The following is a 19,465-nucleotide window of genomic DNA, read 5'->3' as shown; positions in this document are numbered from 1 at the left end:
CACATCCCAGTCCTGAATCACATCCCACATCCCAATCCTGCATCATGTCCTGCATCCCAATCCCGCATCCCAATCCTGCATCATGTCCTGCATCCCAATCCTGAGTCATGTCGCACATCCCATTTCTGAATCTCATCCTGCATCCCAATCCTGCATCTGAATCCTGAGTCACGTCCCGCATCCCAATCCCGAATCCCACCCTGCATCCCAATCCTGAGTCATGCCCCACATCCCAATCCTGCATCCTGATCCTGCATCACGTCCCACATCCCAACCCCGAGTCATGTCCTGCATCCCAATCCCGAATCCCACCCTGCATCCCAGCCCTGCATCCCAGTCCCGAATCCTGTCCCGCATCCCACTCCTGCATCGCAATCCTGAGCCACGCCCCGCATCCCGACCCCGCATCCCGGCCCCCATCCCAACCCCGCACCCCGCTCCCGAATCCCACCCCGCACCCCAACCCCGCACCCCAAATCCCCCCCCACCCCCCACCCCCTTCCCCTTCCCCGCCCCCCCCCATCCCCATCCCCGTGCCCGGCAGCCTCCCCGCGCGCCCCCGCACCTCCGTGCCCGCGCGTGTGCGCGCCCCCGCGCCCGCGCAGCCAATGAGCCGCGCGCCCGCCCCCCTTCCCCCCCCCTCCCCCCCCCCCCATAGCCCGGCCCCGCCCGGCCCCGCGCCGCCGCCGCCGCCGCCGCCCCTCGCCCGCCCCCGGCCCGGGGCCGCGGCTGGTAGCGGCAGGGCAGCGGCAGCGCCGAGCGGGGCCGGACGGGGCCGGGCGGGTCCGGACGGGTCCGGACGGGTCCGAACGGGGCCGAACGGTTCCGAACGGGGCCGAACGGGGCCGGACGGGGCTGAGCGGGGCCGGACGGGGCCGGACGGGGCGCCATGGCCGGCAGGGCCCGCGGTAGCGGCGGCGGCGGCGAGGCGCTGCGGGTGGTGGCGCGGTGCCGGCCGCTGAGCCGGCGGGAGGAGGCGGCGGGCTGCGAGCGCATCGTGGAGCTGGAGGCCGGGCTGGGCCGCGTGAGCATCCGCAACCCCCGCGCGGCGCCCGGCGAGCCGCCCAAGACCTTCACGTTCGACGCCGTCTACGACGCCGGGTCGCGGCAGGCCGAGCTGTACGACGAGAGCGTGCGGCCGCTGGTGGACGCGGTGCTGCGGGGCTTCAACGGCACCGTGCTGGCCTACGGGCAGACGGGCACCGGCAAGACCTACACCATGCAGGGCTCGTGGGCCGAGCCGGAGAAGCGCGGCGTCATCCCCAGCGCCTTCGAGCACATCTTCACGCACATCTCGCGCTCGCAGAACCAGCAGTACCTGGTGCGCGCCTCCTACCTGGAGATCTACCAGGAGGAGATCCGCGACCTGCTGGCCAAGGACCCCGGCAAGAAGCTGGAGCTGAAGGAGAGCCCCGAGACGGGGGTGTACATCAAGGACCTCTCCTCCTTCGTCACCAAGAACGTCAAGGAGATCGAGCACGTGATGAACCTGGGCAGCCAGGCGCGCGCCGTGGGCAGCACCAACATGAACGAGTACAGCTCGCGCTCCCACGCCATCTTCCTCATCACCGTCGAGTGCAGCGAGACGGGGCCCGACGGCGAGGAGCACATCCGCGTGGGCAAGCTCAACCTGGTGGACCTGGCCGGCAGCGAGCGCCAGGGCAAAATGGGCGCCCACGGCGAGCGCCCCAAGGAGGCGTCCAAGATCAACCTCTCCCTCTCCGCCCTGGGCAACGTCATCTCCGCCCTCGTGGACGGCCGGAGCACGCACATCCCCTACAGGGACTCCAAGCTCACCCGCCTGCTGCAGGACTCCCTGGGGGGCAACGCCAAGACCATCATGGTGGCCACCCTGGGCCCGGCCTCCCACAGCTACGACGAGAGCCTCTCCACCCTCAGGTTCGCCAACAGGGCCAAGAACATCAAGAACAAGCCCCGGGTGAACGAGGACCCCAAGGACACGTTGCTGCGGGAGTTTCAGGAGGAGATCGTCCGGCTGAAGGCCCAGCTGGAGAAGCGCGGCATGCTGGGCAAGAAGAGGAGAAGGAGCAGCCGGAGGAAGAAGGCGGTGGACGGAGAAAGCGCCACGGAGAACGAAGGGGAGGACGACAACGAGGACGGCCTGGAGAAGAACATGGAGAACTACCTGAAGGAGCAGAAGGAGAGGCTGGAAGAGGAGAAAGCCGCTATCCAGGACGACCACAGCCTGGTGAGCGAGGAGAAGCAGAAGCTGCTGGAGGAGAAGGAGAAGATGATAGAGGACCTGCGGAAGGAGCAGGAGGCCACGGAGCTGCTGGCCACCAAGTACAAGGTACGTGTCGCCACGTGGGGGGCACGTGTGAGCGATGCTGGGGTGCAGCCTGCGTTGCTGTGGGCACTTGTGGGGTGTCCCAAGTTGGGTGTCCCAAGTTGGGTGTCCCAAGTTGGGTGCCCAAGTTGGGTGTCCATGCTGGGTGTCCATTGTGGGTGTCCATGCTGGGTGTCCCAAGTTGGGTTCCCAAGCAAGGTGCCCAAACTGGGTGCCCCAGCGAGGTGCCCGAGCGAGGTGCCCAAGGGGACCCCGATGCCGCTGGGCAGTGGTGGGCCGGGGTTGCCCTCAGGCACAGACCCCCACAGGGCCCTTTTGTGGGTGCTGCTGGGGGCGCGGGGCCACCCGTCTGGGCCCGCTGGTGGCACGAGCGCGCCGTGCTCCGCGCCGACCCTCGGCACAACAAAGCAGCTCGCGGCGGGGCGGGGGAGATGCTGCGGATCCGTACCCGCCGCCCCGAGGTGGCCCCGGGAACATGCCCAGGGCTGGGGCCGGGGCTCTGCCGGCTCAGGGATGCTCGGGGATTTGGGGCTGAGCGCGAGAGGGGCGGCAGCAGCCCCAGCCCAGCCCCGGGGCCGTGCCCCTCTCCTGCTCCTGGCCCTGCCGTGGCGGTGCCGGCACCACCGGCCCTGTCTCAGCCGCTCGGGGCTGCTGCGGGCCCCGCCTGGGCGCAGGGATGGGATGAAGGCGGCCCCTGGACGCGGGTGCTGAGCCACAGCCCCACCGCTCCTCTGTCAACAGCATCACGCCAGGCTGGGAATTTGGGGGATGTGGGGAGGGAGGGGACGCCCCCGTGCCACCCCCGTGGCCAGCACGGTGCCTGCTGCAGCCCCAGCGCGCGGTGCCGAGCCCCCAGGGCTGCTTGCAGCAGGCCCCCGGGGTGGCTGTGATGTCTGCTCCTCCGGGACGTGCGGGACACGGGTGTGCCTGGGGGGCTCACGGGGGCGGGGGGAGCCCCTTCCCTCGGTCCCTGCTGGGGCAGGGCTCTGGGCAGGTGCTGGGCTCCCTGTTACGCCCCGGTGCCGGAGGGGTCCCCGCCATGCAGGGACGGTCCCGGCAGCGCCCCGAGGCAGGGACCGGCCACCCCGGTGTCACCAGGGGCACGCGGCCTTGTGCCCGGCTGTGTGACACGGCCAGGGACGCGTGGCCCTGCCCGGTCACCTGCATGGCACGGGGACCCGCAGGTTTGCATGGGGCCGTGCCACCGGGGCCGAGCTGCGTGGGGCCAGCGCGGCGCTGGCCGTGGCCCGCTCGGGGCCGGGGGGCTCGGTGCCGGGCGGCTCGCAGGGCCGGGGTGCCGCGTCCCGCAGCGGTGCCGTGCCGCAGGTCCTGGCTGCCAGCCGTCCCGCCGTGTCTCCCGGTCCGGCACGGCGCAGCGGGTCTGGCTCGGGGCCACGGCGTGCCCTGTAATTGCTGAGTAACGAGGCAGGGCCGGAGGCCAGGATGATGCTGCAGCCCCTCCGGTGGCCTCCGCAGCCTCCAGCCGTGGGGGCCTGGTTCAGCATCGCCCCGCGGGGGCAAAACCGCCCCTGGCCGGCAGCGGAGGGGCTGAGCCCCCTGCGGTGCCCTCCCCGATGGGCGCAGGGGGGTTTCTTGGCGCCCACGGGCGGCTTGGCCACGCGGCGGTGTGAAAAGAGGCATCGGACAGCACGGCACGGACCCTGGCGGGCACTCTGTCCCCATGGCCACAGCGGGGCTGGCACAAAGGCAGCCCCTGTGCTGGGGGGGGGGGGGGCACCGGCACGCGTGGGAGCGAGCACGGGGCACGCGGGGCACCCTGCCCACGCGTGGGCGACGTGTGCCGGACCCATGCACGTCTGTACGGGCACGGGGCCACGCGCTCCATCCTGCTTAGATGCTCCGAGAGCCGTGGGGCACCCCGCTCAGACAGACGTGCGCCGCTGCCCCCAGACAGACGTGCTCCAGGCAGGTGTGCGCCGTCCCATGCAGGCAGACGTGCACCACGGCACGGGGACAGCCGCGGTGTCCTGCTCGGGCAGACGTGCAGCGGGCGGCCTCTTCCCTCCGCAGGTTGCGGGGTCGGGGCGCCGGTTGCTGGCACGGCTGAGCCAGGGGCTCGGGCCACAGAGCGGCGCTGGGCTCAGGTGCTGCAAATCCGAGCAATAAAAGGCAAATTTCCACGCGTAAAGCGGGGCGCCCGACATCTGCCGCGGTCGTCCTGCAGCCGCGGGGCAGCGGGCGCTGCGGGGGCAGCGCTGCGATCCCGCTCCCTGCTCAGGGCCGGGGCGCATCGGGGCACGGGCGGGCGCCGGAGGAATTATTTAGGGGGGCAGGAAGCGGGCTGCAGCGAGAGGCTTGGAGTTCAGCCGTATTTCGGCAGACTGAGAGCCGTCTCCGCCGCGGTAAATAAACGCTTCTGCGGGGAGACGGCACCGGGACTGAAACACCCTTTGGCGCAGCGGCACCCCTGGCAGCGAGGACCCGCGCTGCACCGCCTGGGTCCCGGCCTCTCCACCCCGGGGGGCAGCTCCCTGGCGTCCCCGGGCCGCGGCGTCGGGTGCCCCACGAGCCCGTGCAACGGCTGGGAAGGGAAAAAAAAAACACAAACAAACAAAAAACAGGGAAAAAATGGGGAGTGAGCAGTCCTGCCCCAGAAACCCGCGTGCCCGGGGAAACGCCGGTCCCCTTCGCGTGGCGACACCGCCCTCGGGCCTCGCAGTTGCTTGGAGACGGCGGCGAGGGGGGTCCCGGGGGGGCGCAGCCTTTGTCATGGCCCGCCCTCGGGGCGCTCACACGAGCGTGAAAACGTTGGTGTGCAGGGGGTGAACGGGAGGGCACGCGTGCGCGAGCGCGTGTAGGGCACACGGGCGCGTGTAGGGCTGTGCGTGTGCACGCTGGGTGCGCGTGTGCCCACCGGCGGGTGCACGAGTGTGCACAGCCGTGTGGCGGGGAGCCCCTTGCCCTGGGGAGGTGTCGGGAAGCACAGCTGGGGGGGATGGGGGTGGGGATGGGGTGGGATGGGGATGGGATGGGGATGGGGATGGGGATGGGGATGGGGATGGGATGGGGATGGGATGGGGATGGGATGGGGATGGGATGGGGATGGGGATGGGGATGGGGATGGGATGGGATGGGATGGGGATGGGATGGGGATGGGGATGGGGATGGGATGGGGATGGGATGGGATGGGATGGGATGGGGATGGGATGGGGATGGGGATGGGGATGGGATGGGATGGGGATGGGATGGGGTGGGATGGGATGGGATAGGGTGGGTGGGATGGGATGGGGTGGGGATGGGATCGGTTTGAAGGGATGGGATGGGATGGGGTGAAAGGGATGGAATAGGGTGGGGTGGGATGGGGTGGGGTTGAAGGGATAGGGTGGGATGAAATGGGGTGGGATAGGATGGAGTAGGACGGGATGGATGGGGTGGGGTTGGAGGGATGGGATGGGATGGGATGGACAGAAGAGGGTGGGATAGGGTGGGTGGGTTTGGAGGGCTGGGGTGTGTTGGGATGGATGGGACGGGGTGTGTGGGGTGGGGTAGGATAGGATGGGAGGGATAAGATGGGATGGGGTGGGAGGGATGGATGGGGTATGGGGGTCAGGGTGGGACCAGCCCAGGGGAAACGGTGGCAGAGGTGGGTGCCCAGGTCTGTGCCTGGCAGGGCTGGAGCGGGGAGCTCGGATCCTGCCCCGGGTCACCAGCTGCTCCGAGCGCTGCAGGGCCCAAACTGTGCTCGTGGCGCTCGGCTCGGCCCGGCCGGACCCCGCACACCCGCGGCGCCCCTGGGGCTCGCAGCTGGGAGGGAGGAGTTGGGACGGAAGCAGCCCCGTCCCCGTCCCCGTGTCCCTGCCTCCTCCGGACGGGCCCCGCCGCGGCGCCGAGCTGGGTGCCGGGGGTGCTGAGCTCCCCTGCGCCCCTGGGGGTGGGTGCTGGGGGTGCTGAGCCCCTTCCCCAGGGCGCTCGGGCTGCGGGTGGCCAGGTCCTCCCACCCCAGCTTCGTGTAACGAGGGTCAGCCCGACGAGCTTGGGGGGGCCGTCGAGTCCAGCTCCTGGCTCCGCACGGCACCACCCCAAAACCAGACCGCCCCGTGTCCGAGAGCGTCGTCCCAGCGCCGCTCGAAGCCCCGCAGCTCGGTGCCGTGCCCACGTCCCTGGGGGGCCCGTCCCAGCGCCCGACCGCCTCTGGGTGCAGAGCCTTCCCCTAACACCACCCTGACCCTCACCTGTCCCCGCTCCCTGCCGTCCCCTCGGGTCCTGTCCCCAGAGAGCAGAGCTCGGCGCCTGCCCCCTCCCGGAGGTGCGCTGCCCCCCAGCCCCTCTCTGTCCCCCCCCCAGGCCATGGAGAGCAAGCTGCTGATCGGCGGCAGGACCATCATGGACCACACCAACGAGCAGCAGAAGATGCTGGAGCTGAAACGGCAGGAGATCGCCGAGCAGGTACCGCGGGGCCCTGCCCTCCGCACGGAGACCATCCCCGGGGCTGGGGGCGGGGGGGGCAGCGTGCCCGGGGCTGGGGGGGGGGCCGGTGCCCGAGCCGGCCCTCAGCATCTTCCCCCCGGCCGCAGAAACGCCGCGAGAGGGAGATGCAGCAGGAGATGCTGCTGCGGGACGAGGAGACCATGGAGCTGCGGGAGACGTACACGTCGCTGCAGCAGGAGGTGGAGATCAAAACCAAGAAGCTGAAGAAGGTGAGAGGGCTGGAGGGGCGTGGGGGGGGACACGCACACACGGACGTGCCCTCGGTCCTTGTCTCAAGGGGGGTACGTCCACCCTGCCTTGTCTGCGGCCCCCCCCTGGGACCTGCTGGCCCGGAGGAGGCTCCGAGCACGGCCCCGGGGGGGGCACCGTGCCGGGGGCTGGGGGCTGACGGCCCCCCCCCCCCCCGGCCCAGCTGTACGCCAAGCTGCAGGCGGTGAAGGCGGAGATCCAGGACCAGCACGACGAGTACATCCGCGTGCGGCAGGACCTGGAGGAGGCGCAGAACGAGCAGACGCGGGAGCTGAAGCTCAAGTAGGTGGCCCCGAGCCCGCGGGGGGGGGACGGGGCACGGACCCCCCCGCAGCAGTAGCAGCAGTTCGGGTGTGGGCATGGTGACGGGGCTGGGTGTCACAGGGCGTCCCCCCCTGCCCCAGCTCAGCCCCACGTCCCAGCAGCTCAGGGAGCTCTCCAAGGAGGAGCCCCCGGCCCCTTTGGGGGTTTCTGACCCCAAACGGCAGCGCCGGGGTGGGTGCAGAGCAGCGACCCCATGGGCACTGCCCGGGGGCTGTGGGCATGGAGGCGTCAGAGGCCACGGGCACGGCGGGCACCAGGACACCGAGCTGGAAATCGCCGCTCCCCCCGTGCCCCGTTTGTGCCCCCGGGTGGGCGCAGCGAGGTGCAGGGGCCCCCGGTTCCCTCCAGAGCACCCCGGAAACGCAGGTTCGGCCCCACCACCCCAAGTGGGTCTGTTTGCACTGCAAGCAATTATTTTATCCAATATCTTAAAATAACAACCCAGACACGTATAAATATTTCAGCATTTTCGTGATAAAATATTCAGAATTCTACTCTGAGCAGAATTTCATTTCAGTTTTACTACCCGGCCTTTTGAACGTGATTAAAACGTTTTAAGAGCCGGCAAATTCATCCACTCAGAACGGCCTTCTGCAGCTTCCCAATTTACCCAAAAAACAACGCGGGAAAACAAAAATTCCCTCTGGGGTCAATTTGATTGAGGTCTCCCTTATTTTCCGGCCTGGCGGCTGCGCGGCAGCACTGGGGCAGGGAGCGGACATCCCGTCTGCACTGCGCGTGGGGAAGCGGTGCTGCCGCGACAGCGTGGCCACTTTGGATTTCCATCCTCCGAAGGGATTTTCAAAATGAATTAAGGCTTAAAAAAAAAAAAAAAAGCTACAAGAATAATCCGGGGCTGAGAGGAAATGCTCTTAGCGAGGCCGACGGGGCTGGCGGGACGCCGGCAGGGGGCTGTAATCCCGGCCTGCCCACGGCCGGGGGGGCGCGGGGGGCAGCGAGTGCTGTGCAAGGGCCCAAGGGGGGGCAGGGGGGTTGGGGGGGGGAGCAGCTGGCTCCTGGCTGGGTTTGGGGTGTCCCCAGGGGGTTCCTGGGTGCATCGGTGGGCCGCAGGGTGCTGTGAGGGCTTGGCAGTGGGGGCTGCGCTGCAGACTGCGCGGTGCAAACTGCACGGTGCAGGCTGCACTGCAAATCGTGCACTGCAAGCTGCACGGTGCAGGCTGCACGGTGCAGAACGCACGTTGCAGACTGCTTTGCAAATTGTGCGTTGCAAACTGCACGTTGCAAACTGTGTGTTGCGAGTTGAATGTTGCAGACTGCATTCAGCATGTGCATTGCAAATTGTGCGTTGCAGGCTGCACATTGCAGGCTGCACATTGCAAACTGCGTGTTGCAGACGGCATTGCAAACTGTGCGTCACAAACTGCATTGCAATCTGCACGTTGCAGACTGCCTTGCAAATTAGGCGCTCCAAACTGCACATCGCAGGCTGCATTGCAAACGGTGCGTTGCAAATTGCACCTTGCAAACTGCAAATCACAGGCTGCACTGAAAACTGCACGTTGCAAACCACGTGTTGCAAACTGCACACCGCAGGCTGCATTGCAAACGGCGCGTTGCAAACTGCGCGTTGCAGACCGTGCATTGCAAACTGCACACCGCAGGCCGCATTGCAAACGGCGCATTGCAAACTGCACGTTGCAGACCGCGCATTGCAGACGGTGCCCGGGGACCCGCAGGGCAGCGGGCGGCAGGGCTGTGGCCCGGAGGCAGCGCGCAGAGCTGACGATGTTTCTTCGCCCCTCTCTGAATGACAGTCTTCCTCTGCCCTTTCTCTCCTGCCTCGCCCACCCCTGCCGGATCCCACCCTGCGGACCCTCCCTGCCCCCCTGCGCCCCCCCCGTGTCCTCCCCTGCCCTGCTCCTCCCTCCTCGCCCCCCACCTCCGCTCTCCCTCCTGTCCCCTCGACCCCTTCCTCTCCTGCTCCTTCCCCCCCCCCCGTCTCTCCCCCCTCTCCTGGCCTGTGCCCCGCGCAGGTACTTGATCATCGAGAACTTCATCCCGCCGGAGGAGAAGAACAAGATCGTGAACCGCCTGTACTTCGACTGCGAGGAGGACCAGTGGAAGTTCCAGCCGCTGGTGCCGGCCGGCGGGTGCGTGCGGCTCCCCGCCAGCTGGGGCGAGGAGCGGGGGTGAGCTGGGCCCGGCGGTGCCACCGCTGCGGGATGGGGACCTGGGGACGCGGCGGAGGTGTGGCGGGTGGGAGCCTCCCCTCCGCCTGCTGGGGTCCTCGTCCTGCGCTCGGGGCTGTGCCCAGCGCAGCTCCGCACCCCTGGGGCCGGCAGCGTTTGCGTGCCCTGAGGGACCTTCCTCGCCTCGCTCCCTTTTCAGAAGCAGCGGCCAGATGAAGAAGAGGCCCACCTCTGCCGTGGGGTACAAGAGACCCATCAGCCAGTACGCCCGCGTCGCCATGGCCATGGGCTCTCATCCGCGGTACCGGGTAAGGGGGGGAAGTGGGGGGCGCAGAGGGGACAGGGCGTCCTTGGGGGGGGGTGGGGGGGTGGATGGGTGGATGGAAGGATGGAAGGATGGATGGATGGATGGATGAAGGGATGGATGGATGGGTGGATGGATGAAGGGATGGATGGATGGGTGGATGAAGGGATGGATGGATGGATGGGTGGATGAAGGGATGGATGGATGGATGGATGGAAGGATGGATGGATGGATGGATGGGTGGGTGGGTGGGTGGGTGGATGGATGATAGCTCCAGACAGCTGGAGAGAAGATGGAGTAAATAAGACTTGATGACTGGAGATACTTGAGATAAAGCTCCCAGCTTTGAGAGCCTTGGCCCCATTTTTCGGGCTGGTGGCTGTGTCCATCAGCCAGTCCTTGAGCTGCTGGCTCACTGCCTCTGCCGGCTCCTGCTGCTTGTCTGAGGGGACGAGGATGTTCAGCCTTGTCTGCTGGTGCCGTGAAAGAGCAGAAAGAGCCTGAGCAGAGCAGGGCGCAGCAGCAGCCAGAAGAGGGTCCCTGTTCCCCGCGGGGGTTCAGCCTCGCTCGGCGATGCGGACCTGCCCGAGGTGGTGCCTCGCTGCTTTGCCGTGCGGTGACTCCCTGCGTTGTCTTTCCCTTCTCCCTGTCCTGCTGCAGGCTGAGAACATCATGTTCTTGGAGCTGGACCTCTCCCCTCCGGCCGTGTTTGAGTTTGAGCGGAGCAGGGACCCGGCCGAGCAGGACCCGCGGGCCCTGCACCTGGAGAGGCTGATGCACCTCGACAGCCTCCTGGAGCGGCCGGCGGCCTCCCGGGTGAGGAAGTCCCGCTCCTGGTGAGTGCACGGGCACCATGGCTGGGATGTGCTGCGTGGGGCTGCGCAGGGCCCGAGGGGGAGCTGCAAAGCCGAGGGCATGGAGCAGCCTGGAAATGTTTCCTGTCTCTAGTTGGAGGCAGCTTTGGGGTCCAAGGGGAGCCCAACACCCAATTCACCTCCACCCCGCTGAGCTGCTGCCCCGCAGGGCCTCCTGTGCCCCCCGTTGCTTTGGGGTTTAAATCTAGCTGTGAATTGCTAGCGTGTAATAATATTTAAAAACGTGGATAACGTTGCTTTTGTAATGGCTGTTAAATGAGCGTTAAATGAGAAGGCTCTGGGAGAGCTCACAGCAGCCTGCCCGTGCCTGAAGGGGGCTGCAGGAGAGATGGGGAGGGACTCTGTCAGGGGTGTAGGGACAAGACAAGGCATAAGGGCTTTAAACTCAGAAAGGGGAGGTTTAGATCAGACATGAGGGAGAAATTGTTCAATATGAGGGCGGCGAGGCCCTGAGCAGGCTGCCCCGAGGAGCTGGGGGTGCCCCATCCCTGGCAGTGCCCAAGGCCAGGCTGGATGGGGCTGGGGGCAGCCTGGGCTGGGGGCAGGGGTCGTGCCCATGGCAGGGGTGGCACTGGGGGGGCTCTGAGGGCCCTGCCAGCCCAAACCTTTCCAGGATTCTGTGAATCTGTGAAAAACAGGATGATGACGGCAATCCATCATCGCATACACACACCCAGGATGACCGTGCACAAGGCGCAGCGCTGCCCAGCACTGGGTGTCCTTGGGCGCTGCCTGCATAGGAAATCACAGAGAAAGCAGCAGGGTCTGGGGGAGGAGACGGGGGAAGAGGAAGCAGAAGGGAGACAGTTTTCTGCTCGTGCCACCCCCGTCAGGTGCCAGACGCCGCGGTCGCTGCCGTCCTCCACCACGCACGTCGCCCTCGCCGCCGGTTCCCCGCGCGCCTCCACGACGCCGGCGCAGGAGTGACCGCCCCGACCGCCCCCCCCCGCGAGGACTGTGCCCGTCGGCGGCTGCCTCCAGCGCCGGGGCCCAGGAACGGCCCCGCCGGCAGCACCTCCACCGCTCCCAGTCCGTCTTTGTCTTCAGCTACTTTGGTGTGCGCCTGTGTTTGTGTGAGACGCTCGTGAGCAGCCCCCCCCCCCCCCGGGGCGATGGGAGCTGCCCCTTTCCTCCCTCCCCCCCACCCCCCGCCCCCCCCAGTCTGGATCTGTCACTTTATTTATTTAACGTATTTATTTATGGAGTGGTTGGTGAGCAGAGTCAGGAGGCGCGTTGGCGCTGCGGGACGCCCGAGGCTGGCACCGCGCGGGTCCCTTCGCTGGGACGCGGGGCCCCGAACCCCCCGAGCCCCCCGAGCCCCCCGCCCCGCGGCCCCCACGGCTTTGGCACGGGGCGAGGCAGCCCCGGACCCTCCCCGCTGCGCTCGCTGGATCCCACGGAGCTTGCCCTGCTGTCTGTGCTGCGGGTCGTGGCAACGTCTGCAAGGTTTTGGAGACTTCCCGGTGGCAGACCCTTACGCTGGGCTTGCCGGAGACCACGGGGGACTCTCCAGGCTGCATCGACACCGGCGGCAGCGGCGATGTCTCGCTGACTTCTGCACGTGGCTGTCCCTCCGCGATGCCGGCTCCGTCCACCACGAAGGCCTGCGAGCTGACCGAAGCAAGTCGGTGCCGGTGGCGCTGGGGCTTTGTCCGCATGTGCCACCCTCCGGAGCTGGCTGGCCCGGTCCTGCGTGGTTGTCTGACACCCGGCTCGCTCCAGTCCCTGACCGCGTGCGTGAGTAACTCCTCAGAGCAAGGGCAGGAGGTGGGAAACTCCGTCCCCTTCCACCCAGCTCTGCCCAGGAGCCCCGTAGTCTGAGGAGCGGCATCGCCTGAGTGAAACCCACGCGACGCTGCCCGCCGTCCTGGCAACTACAGGCAACGCAGCCCAAAATGGTGATGCCTGGAGGAGCGACTTCAGCACAGCTCTCCTCTGGGCTGCAAATGCTGCGTGGGGGCCTGGGGAACGCTTCTGGTCGCTCGGTGGGTGGTGGAGGGAGAGCTAATGGACGCGAGACGGGTAATGGATGGGTAAGTGAGCAGCAAGCAGCAGGGCTCCTCCGCCCGGCACAGCCATCTGAAACCCATCCCAGGCAGCAGCACAGAGTTGCCAGGGCGTCCTTCGGTGTCCCCGAATGGTTCAGCTTTGGGCAGTAGGATTGGAGAGGGGTCCGGGACCATTTCTGTGCCAGGGCAGCAGCTCGGGCACAGAAAACCGTGGTTTATCTGGGACGGTTTCCAGATGTGAGGAGGTGGGGGAGGTGGGGCTGAGTTACAGGGTCCCGATGGACGGGGGAGCGACCCCCGGAGCACCAGGAGGATGTGGGTCGGCTGAAGCCAGTCCTGAAGCCAGAAGGGATGGGGCGCTGGCATGGAGGGGAAACCTCAGGTGCAGCTGCTTGGGGCCAGGTGCCACCTCTCGGGAGAGGCCCTGCAGCCGCGCGGCCAGGCTGGGGTGCGCGAACCTTCATGCTCGTCCCCCGACCCATCCTCTGCTCTGCTGCGGGGCCTTCTCCCCTTGCCCCGTGGCACTGCCCTGCTTTGTGTTAACTGATCCGTGCTTCTGCTGCCGTCATCCTTTCTCTGCCTGTGTCCCACGACGCCCCTTGGGGGTCTTGGCCCCTCTGTGCCAGCCCGCAGGGCAGTCACCGTGCCCTGTGGGGAAGCCGAGAAGGCTGGCGAGCCCTGGCTCCTGCAGAGCCCACGGTATTTAGAGGAACCGCACGATGCTGCCTGGGGCAGGATGGCGAAATGCCTTCCTTCGGTTTGAATACAAACTTGCCCTGAAGTCCCGCGTGTGGCTGGGAATTGAGCAGCGAAGGCTGCACGGTTGGGTAGGGAAAAAAATCCCAGGGAGGGGAGCGAGTGCGCGGAGCTGCTGAGCGCAGGACGGGGCTGCCCCCGTGCCCGGCCTCCTGCCCTCGGGAGCAGGGTGTGCGAGGAAAGATCCTTGGTGGTGGAAGACGGGTCTCTGGGTCTTTCGTGGCTGGTGGCGAGTTCTTCAGCCTGCTGCCAGCGCCGTGGCAGGGTGGCGTCCCCGGGCCGCACCCGGAGCAAAGTGCAACTGTGGAACCAGTGGCTGGGGGACCCAGCTCCGTCCTCCATTTCCAGGATGGCCTCGGGGAGTGGAGGTCGGAAAGCAGAGACCTAGGAAAGGAAGAAGCTGTCTGCACGGCATCCTGCGGGGATATTTTCTCTTCCCTTCTTCCTTGCCTTCCAGCTGCCCCAAGTTCATTTTCAGCCAGGTCAGCTGAAACCGTCGGGACCGGGCTCACCGTGGGCTCTGCCAGGAGACCCCCAGCACCCCAGCGGACACCACAGCGAGCCGGTGGCGGGGGCCAGCAACGTGCCGCCACCCACGGGCTCCATCACCCGCCCTGCTCCTGGCTTGGCTTTTGGAGCTTGTCTGTCGTGGGACGGCCCCGCAGCGAGGTGTCCCCCCCCGCGTGACAAAGCCACGGTCCCTGCGTCCCCATCCGGGGCTGCCGGCCCCGCGGCCAGCTAGCCGAAACGCTGCCAGGCAGTGGGCCGGGGACGCTGCTGCCCCTGCCTTGCAACGCCGGGCTGGGCCGCTCGCAGCCTCCCTGCGTTGCTGCAACAACCTGGGATGTATATTTGTAACGTTCTGTGTTCTGCGTATGTTGGTGCGTGTGTATTTACATAGGAATGTGTGTAGGCGTGTGTGGGTGCGCGCGCGCGTGTGTAGCCAAGGGATCTCTCTACCTTCGATGTGAGTGACTGTACAGGGGCAAGTTCCAGAGGGGGTCAGTGGGCTGGGGTGGGGCCCTTTTTTAATTTTAACCGGTTATTTAGTTATTTTTGGTTTCAGGTTCGGATTTTATTTTATTTTTGCAAGGGGTGGGCTGGGGTCTGTTTCGGATTGATTGACAAGGTGAGGGCCTTGATTAGGACCAAATTTTTGTGCCTGTTGCTATGGTGATCTATTTAGAAATCAAAAGTTTACTGTACGGTGGCCCATCCTTGTCACTCTATACATAATGAATATACAGGACATATTATAAATATATATATATTATACATACTGTATGGAGAGAGGTCACGAATCTCACACCCCCTCTGGCTTTGGATGGACACCTCTTCAATATTCTGTAATGTAGCTTTGACTCAGTGCTGGACGTGCTCAGAAGGCGTCAGCACTCCTCAAAAACTGGCAATGACACCAATAAAGGAATGAGCATCATCGCGCAGAGCGTCCGTCACCTCCTTCGTCGCGGTGCCGGGGCTCCCCGCAGAGGGTTTGGGATCAGGGCTGCTGCTGCTGCACGAGCCGGGGCAAGGTCACTTGCTGGCCTTCATTTCTCCGCATATTTTTTCCTGTTTCAGTTAAGACAGAGCATTTGCACCAAAACAGCTGTCATCGGCAGGAAGCCTCACCGGGACGAGAGCTAGGAGCTGGCCTCGGTGAGCCTTGTGGGTCCCTTCCAAGGGGAGATACTCTATGATCTAAGCAGCAAAGCTACGGCTTTGCTACCTACGAGCACTCTATAAAAAGCTAAGCACAAGCTCTAAGGGTACAGAGAGGCGCATGTAAGTCAGAACCTTGATTTTGAGGGATTTTGTTTTACATGCCCAGTTCCTTCCAGCTCTGTGATGACATCGGGAACGGGAACTTGTGCAGGTCTGAGCGATGGCCCTTCCTTACAGGCTGCTGCTGGGAGCTCTTCCCAGGGCTGTCCGGGGCAGGGACGGGGCAAAATCAGGGAGGAGACACACACTGAGATGGGAAAGAAAGAAAGAAAGAAAGAAAGAAAGAAAGAAAGAAAGAAAGAAAGAAAGAAAGAAAGAAAGAAAGAAAGAAAGAAAGAAAGAAAGAAAGAAAGAAAGAAAGAAAGAAAGAAAGAAAGAAAGAAAGAAAGAAAGAAAGAAAGAAAGAAAGAAAGAAAGAAAGAAAGAAAGAAAGAGAGAAAGAGAGAAGAGAGAGAGAGAGAGAGAGAGAGAGAGAGAGAGAGAGAGAGAGAGAAAGAGAGAAAGAGAGAAAGAAAGAAAGAAAGAAAGAAAGAAAGAAAGAAAGAAAGAAAGAAAGAAAGAAAGGGGAGCAAGGAGGCAGTCCGTCGGTGCATGAGTAGTGAGAGAAAGATGAAAGAAAGACGGCTCACTGTACACCAAGGAACAGATTATAACATCAGGGAAAAAAAAGGATGTGATGATTTTTATTTATTTATTTGTTTATTGCTTCGCTGTTCTTTAAAAGGTCAGCTGCGATCAGATGGCTCAAAATAAATGTCAGCGAAGAAGGGCTGAGGACTCAGGCTAAACCAAGGAAGCGGTGGGTTAAAGACTACTTATAGAGGCTGGGTGCTTCCAAATCAGCTGGGTCTGGTTAAAGTCAGGCTGAGGTATGGGGGGGAGCTGGTAAGGCAACCTCTGAGCTGCCAGTGAGGACTACAAGGTCTTATAGACCTTGTAAAGACCAGGCAAGGTGTCCAACCAGGGGCAGGGCAAACATCAAGAACATCTTTTAAAGAGGGGATGGGAGGACTCGGGGAGTTACATTCCCAACCAACTTCAACCCCTGAAAAGATGCTGAACGGGTGAACAAAATCCGCTCGGAGGCATCCACAAGGTGAAAAGTAACAGCCAATGTGGTTTGGTGCAAACCACACCAAACCAGCTTAGTTTTATTCCAGTTTTCTTCCGCTTAGAGACTTCAGTAAAACTTCTGAGACTGGCCAGTGTGGCACGTTGAAAGTGAGAAGAGAAACGCATCTTATGCCAACAGTTGTCAAACGATGGCATTTTCTGCAGATTTGGTACAGCTCCGTGTTTTCACTGGCAATTTGAGTGCGAGAGCAGAAAATATGCTTTTACTACATTTGCAGAAAACACCCCATGAAAAATCAAAATAAGGTTCAGAAAGGTTGCAGCAAGGTGAGGAACTTGTGGGTGAGCTCCAGTGGTCCCAGAGCACCAGCGCCGGGTGGCACGAAGCACCACGCTGCCGGGAGGTGAGCGCGTCTCAGCCCCCGTTCAGGGGGAGCAGGGGCAGGTTTTTCCAAAAGAAAAGGTTTTTCCATCACCAGGATGCAGACAGAAATGCGATCTGCAGCCCTCCCTCCCAGCACTCGCAGGGGCTTTGCTTCCTGCGTGGGCGATGCTGGGCATCGCTTCCCAAGCAAGAACAGGACTCCTTGGAAAGATTTTGCAGAAAATCAGTGGGGATGATGTGAAAACAAGAAAGGCTGAAAGAAAAAGTGTGGGTTCCATCCAGGGCTAGCAGGCTGTGGGGAGAGGTAGTAGTGATCTTCAGCTATCGAAGAGGACTGCTGCGAAAGGAGGGGACTGGCCTGTTTTATACAGCAGAAGGAGGCAGGACAAGAATTTCTGGTCCTAAAACACAACAGTAAAGATTTAGATTAGAACTTAGGAAAGCCATTGTGAGACCTCGAGGACGATAAAGCACTAAAATGATTTATGTGCGTATGATACAGAATTGCTTCCGCTGGAGATTTCTGAGAACAGATGAGAGCAACATCTGCCCAGAGCAGTTTACGAGCGGTTAATCACGCCGCTGCACTGAGGATGCCTGCGTAGCCCCGACCACCTTTTCCCGAGCTGTTTGCTATGATCCCGTGGTCTGAAATTCCTGCAGGGCTGCAGCCTCAGCCCTGGGAGGGCAGTTGAGCCCCGGGCAGCGCTGGAGGAGCTGCAGAAGGGCCGGGATGAGGAAGAGGCAAGGTCCAGGCTCACCGTGCTCCGTTTCTCTCCGCACTGCTGCCCGTGAGCAGACCAGGAGGGCAGAGTGCCTGGAGAAAATACAAGGGGAAAATGATCAACTGTAAGCATTGCCATGCTTCATTTACTCCAAACGGTTTTGGAAATCATGTGTGAAAGGTGCAGAGAAGGTCAAAGGAGTTTTCCATACCAAGCATAACTGCCAAAAATATCCTGAAACGTCAGGTTTGGCAACGCACACGACGTATCCCACGGGGCAAAAAAAAAACAAATGTGACTTGAGGCAGGAAAAAAGTGCTCCAGTCACCGAGAGTATTCTTCCCTTGCAAATTGCCCATTGTCTGGTTAAAACAAAGTCCCAGGGAAGTTTGATTTTCCCTACAGCAGAGCACAGGCCAGAGGAGCAGCTGCCGGTTTGGCTTAACGAAGATGAACGTTTCCTCAGCCTTTGTTTCCCTTCCCTGTCCCACCCCTTCCACCCACACGCGATGGCAGCGGGACTCGAGCGCCCGGAGAGCCCCACAAGGTTTTGTGCAGCACGGGGATGCCCTCAGCTACTGCGCTCCATGAATATGGATGCTTCGAGTCCACACCATTTGCCATGCAGAAAACACCCAGGAGTGTCCGCGTTCTCTGGCTTAGCTCGATTCTGCTTGGTGATTTGTTTGCTGGTTGTTTTGGGTTGGTTTGTTTTTTTACAAATGCCCACTGCGGTTTATTTGACAACAACATGTCGTGGATTTAGCAGCAAAGAAAATCTTCTCTCTGGTTCAAGGTCTGATTCACTTCCCTGGAACCATCCTTTATAGCCCTATAGGATCACACAGACCCATGTAGCATTTACACGAATATTGACCGGGTTATAGAGACATCGTTTTAAAGAGCTAGATCCCTTCTACTGGCAGGTCAAAAGAAAAATTTATTTTTTCACTGAAGCCTATGCAGTTTAGAGTAAATTCCATATAACAATTTTGGTTTCTTTCTTATTACATTTTGTAGGCCTTTTCCTGTCATAAATCTAAAATTTATTCCTAGGGTTTGCAGGGCTCTATACGCAGGCATTTACATTTCCAATGACAAGCAGAATATCCTATAAATGAAAATTTTGCAAAGGGGCCGAACATCTGCAGCCCACCCGTGAAGACAAACGCCCGCAGGTCTCTGTGGCTGTCATGGCCATACACCGCAGAAAAGTTCAAGTACCACAGAAGTGCAGCGGCTACGTGTAACCCAAAACAAACCCCAGAACCCCAGAATGGTGGCGGTTGGCTGGGGCCTTTGGGGGGGGGTCACCCGGTGCAGCCCCACCAGCACCTCTCTGGGCAGTCTCCTCCTTGGAGAGCTCCCCGAGCCCAGGGCCGTGGGGCTGGGCACCCTGCTGGGGCAGGGGGGGACGGGGGCACCCTGGGGTGCCCCCAGACAGCCGGGGGGGGCTGGGATTTCCTGATGTTAGAGGTGCTTCTGCGCTGCTGGGGGTCCCTGGCCTTCACCACAACAAGCGGCCACCCAAGCGTCTGCCGTGTGTGTGCCTTTGCTCAGTCAGCTCTCATTAAATCCTGGCCTAGCGTTCAGATTCTCTCACGGATGGAAACCCCTCCCAAGGCACGGGCTGAAGCAGCTGCAGGAGAGCCAGCAGGAAGCGCGAGTGCCGCCAGCACAGAGCAGGGGGCGAGCGCGACGCGCTGAGGGCAGATGGCTGCGAAGGCCGGGCCTGCGTCCTGCAGCCGCTGCAACAACCGCCTCTCCCTGGGGAGCCTCCGGCGCTGCTTTCAGGCTGTTACAGGCCGGTTTTAGTGTCCTGGGCCCAGATGCTTGACCAGGCACAAGAGCATCAGCCCCTGGGCAGGGATAATGGCTCACAGAGCCGTAGCTAATGCCTGCGGTGTAGGACGCGGTGAGATGCCTGGGGTGGGCACTGTAAGAAATACACGGGGTCACCCCACGGCCGGCGGCCAGCCGCAGAGCAGTTCCAGCAGTGCTGGGCCCCGGACCAGAGCCGCTCTTGGAGGAGCAACATTCATGTGGCCGGCGGTGGGAAGTGAGACCACCGAGTGTGGGGTGGGACTGGGTGTGAGAACCATGGTCACCGGTGTGACCTCTGCGCTGTGACA

General features: G+C 62.9%; 1 protein-coding gene across 4 annotated transcripts; it reads left to right on the top strand.

Moving 5' to 3' along the window:
- Window positions 1-788: 788 nt before the first annotated feature.
- Window positions 789-14,871, top strand: KIF3C (kinesin family member 3C). 4 transcript variants are annotated; one of them, XM_083830401.1, is made up of 8 exons: window positions 789-2,311; window positions 6,614-6,715; window positions 6,844-6,966; window positions 7,170-7,288; window positions 9,325-9,441; window positions 9,683-9,788; window positions 10,445-10,620; window positions 11,493-14,871. In XM_083830401.1, exons 1-8 carry the CDS (start codon window positions 890-892, stop codon window positions 11,584-11,586), a joined length of 2,259 nt encoding a protein of 752 aa, XP_083686527.1. In that variant the 5' UTR covers window positions 789-889; the 3' UTR covers window positions 11,587-14,871. The 4 variants fall into 4 exon arrangements, with proteins under 4 accessions (XP_083686527.1, XP_083686525.1, XP_083686526.1 ...); XM_083830399.1 differs by having other exon boundaries at window positions 9,325-9,480; XM_083830400.1 differs by having other exon boundaries at window positions 790-2,311; window positions 9,680-9,788.
- The last annotated feature ends 4,594 nt before the right edge of the window (window positions 14,872-19,465 follow it).

The sequence above is a fragment of the Anser anser genome (assembly GCF_964211835.1).
Source record: "Anser anser genome assembly, chromosome: 3".
NCBI classification, from domain to species: Eukaryota; Metazoa; Chordata; class Aves; order Anseriformes; family Anatidae; genus Anser; species Anser anser.
Note: the sequence above shows the minus strand (reverse complement) of the source record. Positions and strands in the feature narration are given on the sequence as shown.

Excerpts from the sequence above, each read along its gene's own strand:
- KIF3C (XM_083830398.1), top strand. The coding sequence starts at position 890 with ATGGCCGGCAGGGCCCGCGGTAGCGGCGGCGGCGGCGAGGCGCTGCGG. Across the intron at positions 6,716-6,843 it reads GGCAGGAGATCGCCGAGCAG|AAACGCCGCGAGAGGGAGAT; the intron begins GTACCGCGGGGC and ends CCCCGGCCGCAG. Across the intron at positions 6,967-7,169 it reads AAACCAAGAAGCTGAAGAAG|CTGTACGCCAAGCTGCAGGC; the intron begins GTGAGAGGGCTG and ends CCCCCGGCCCAG.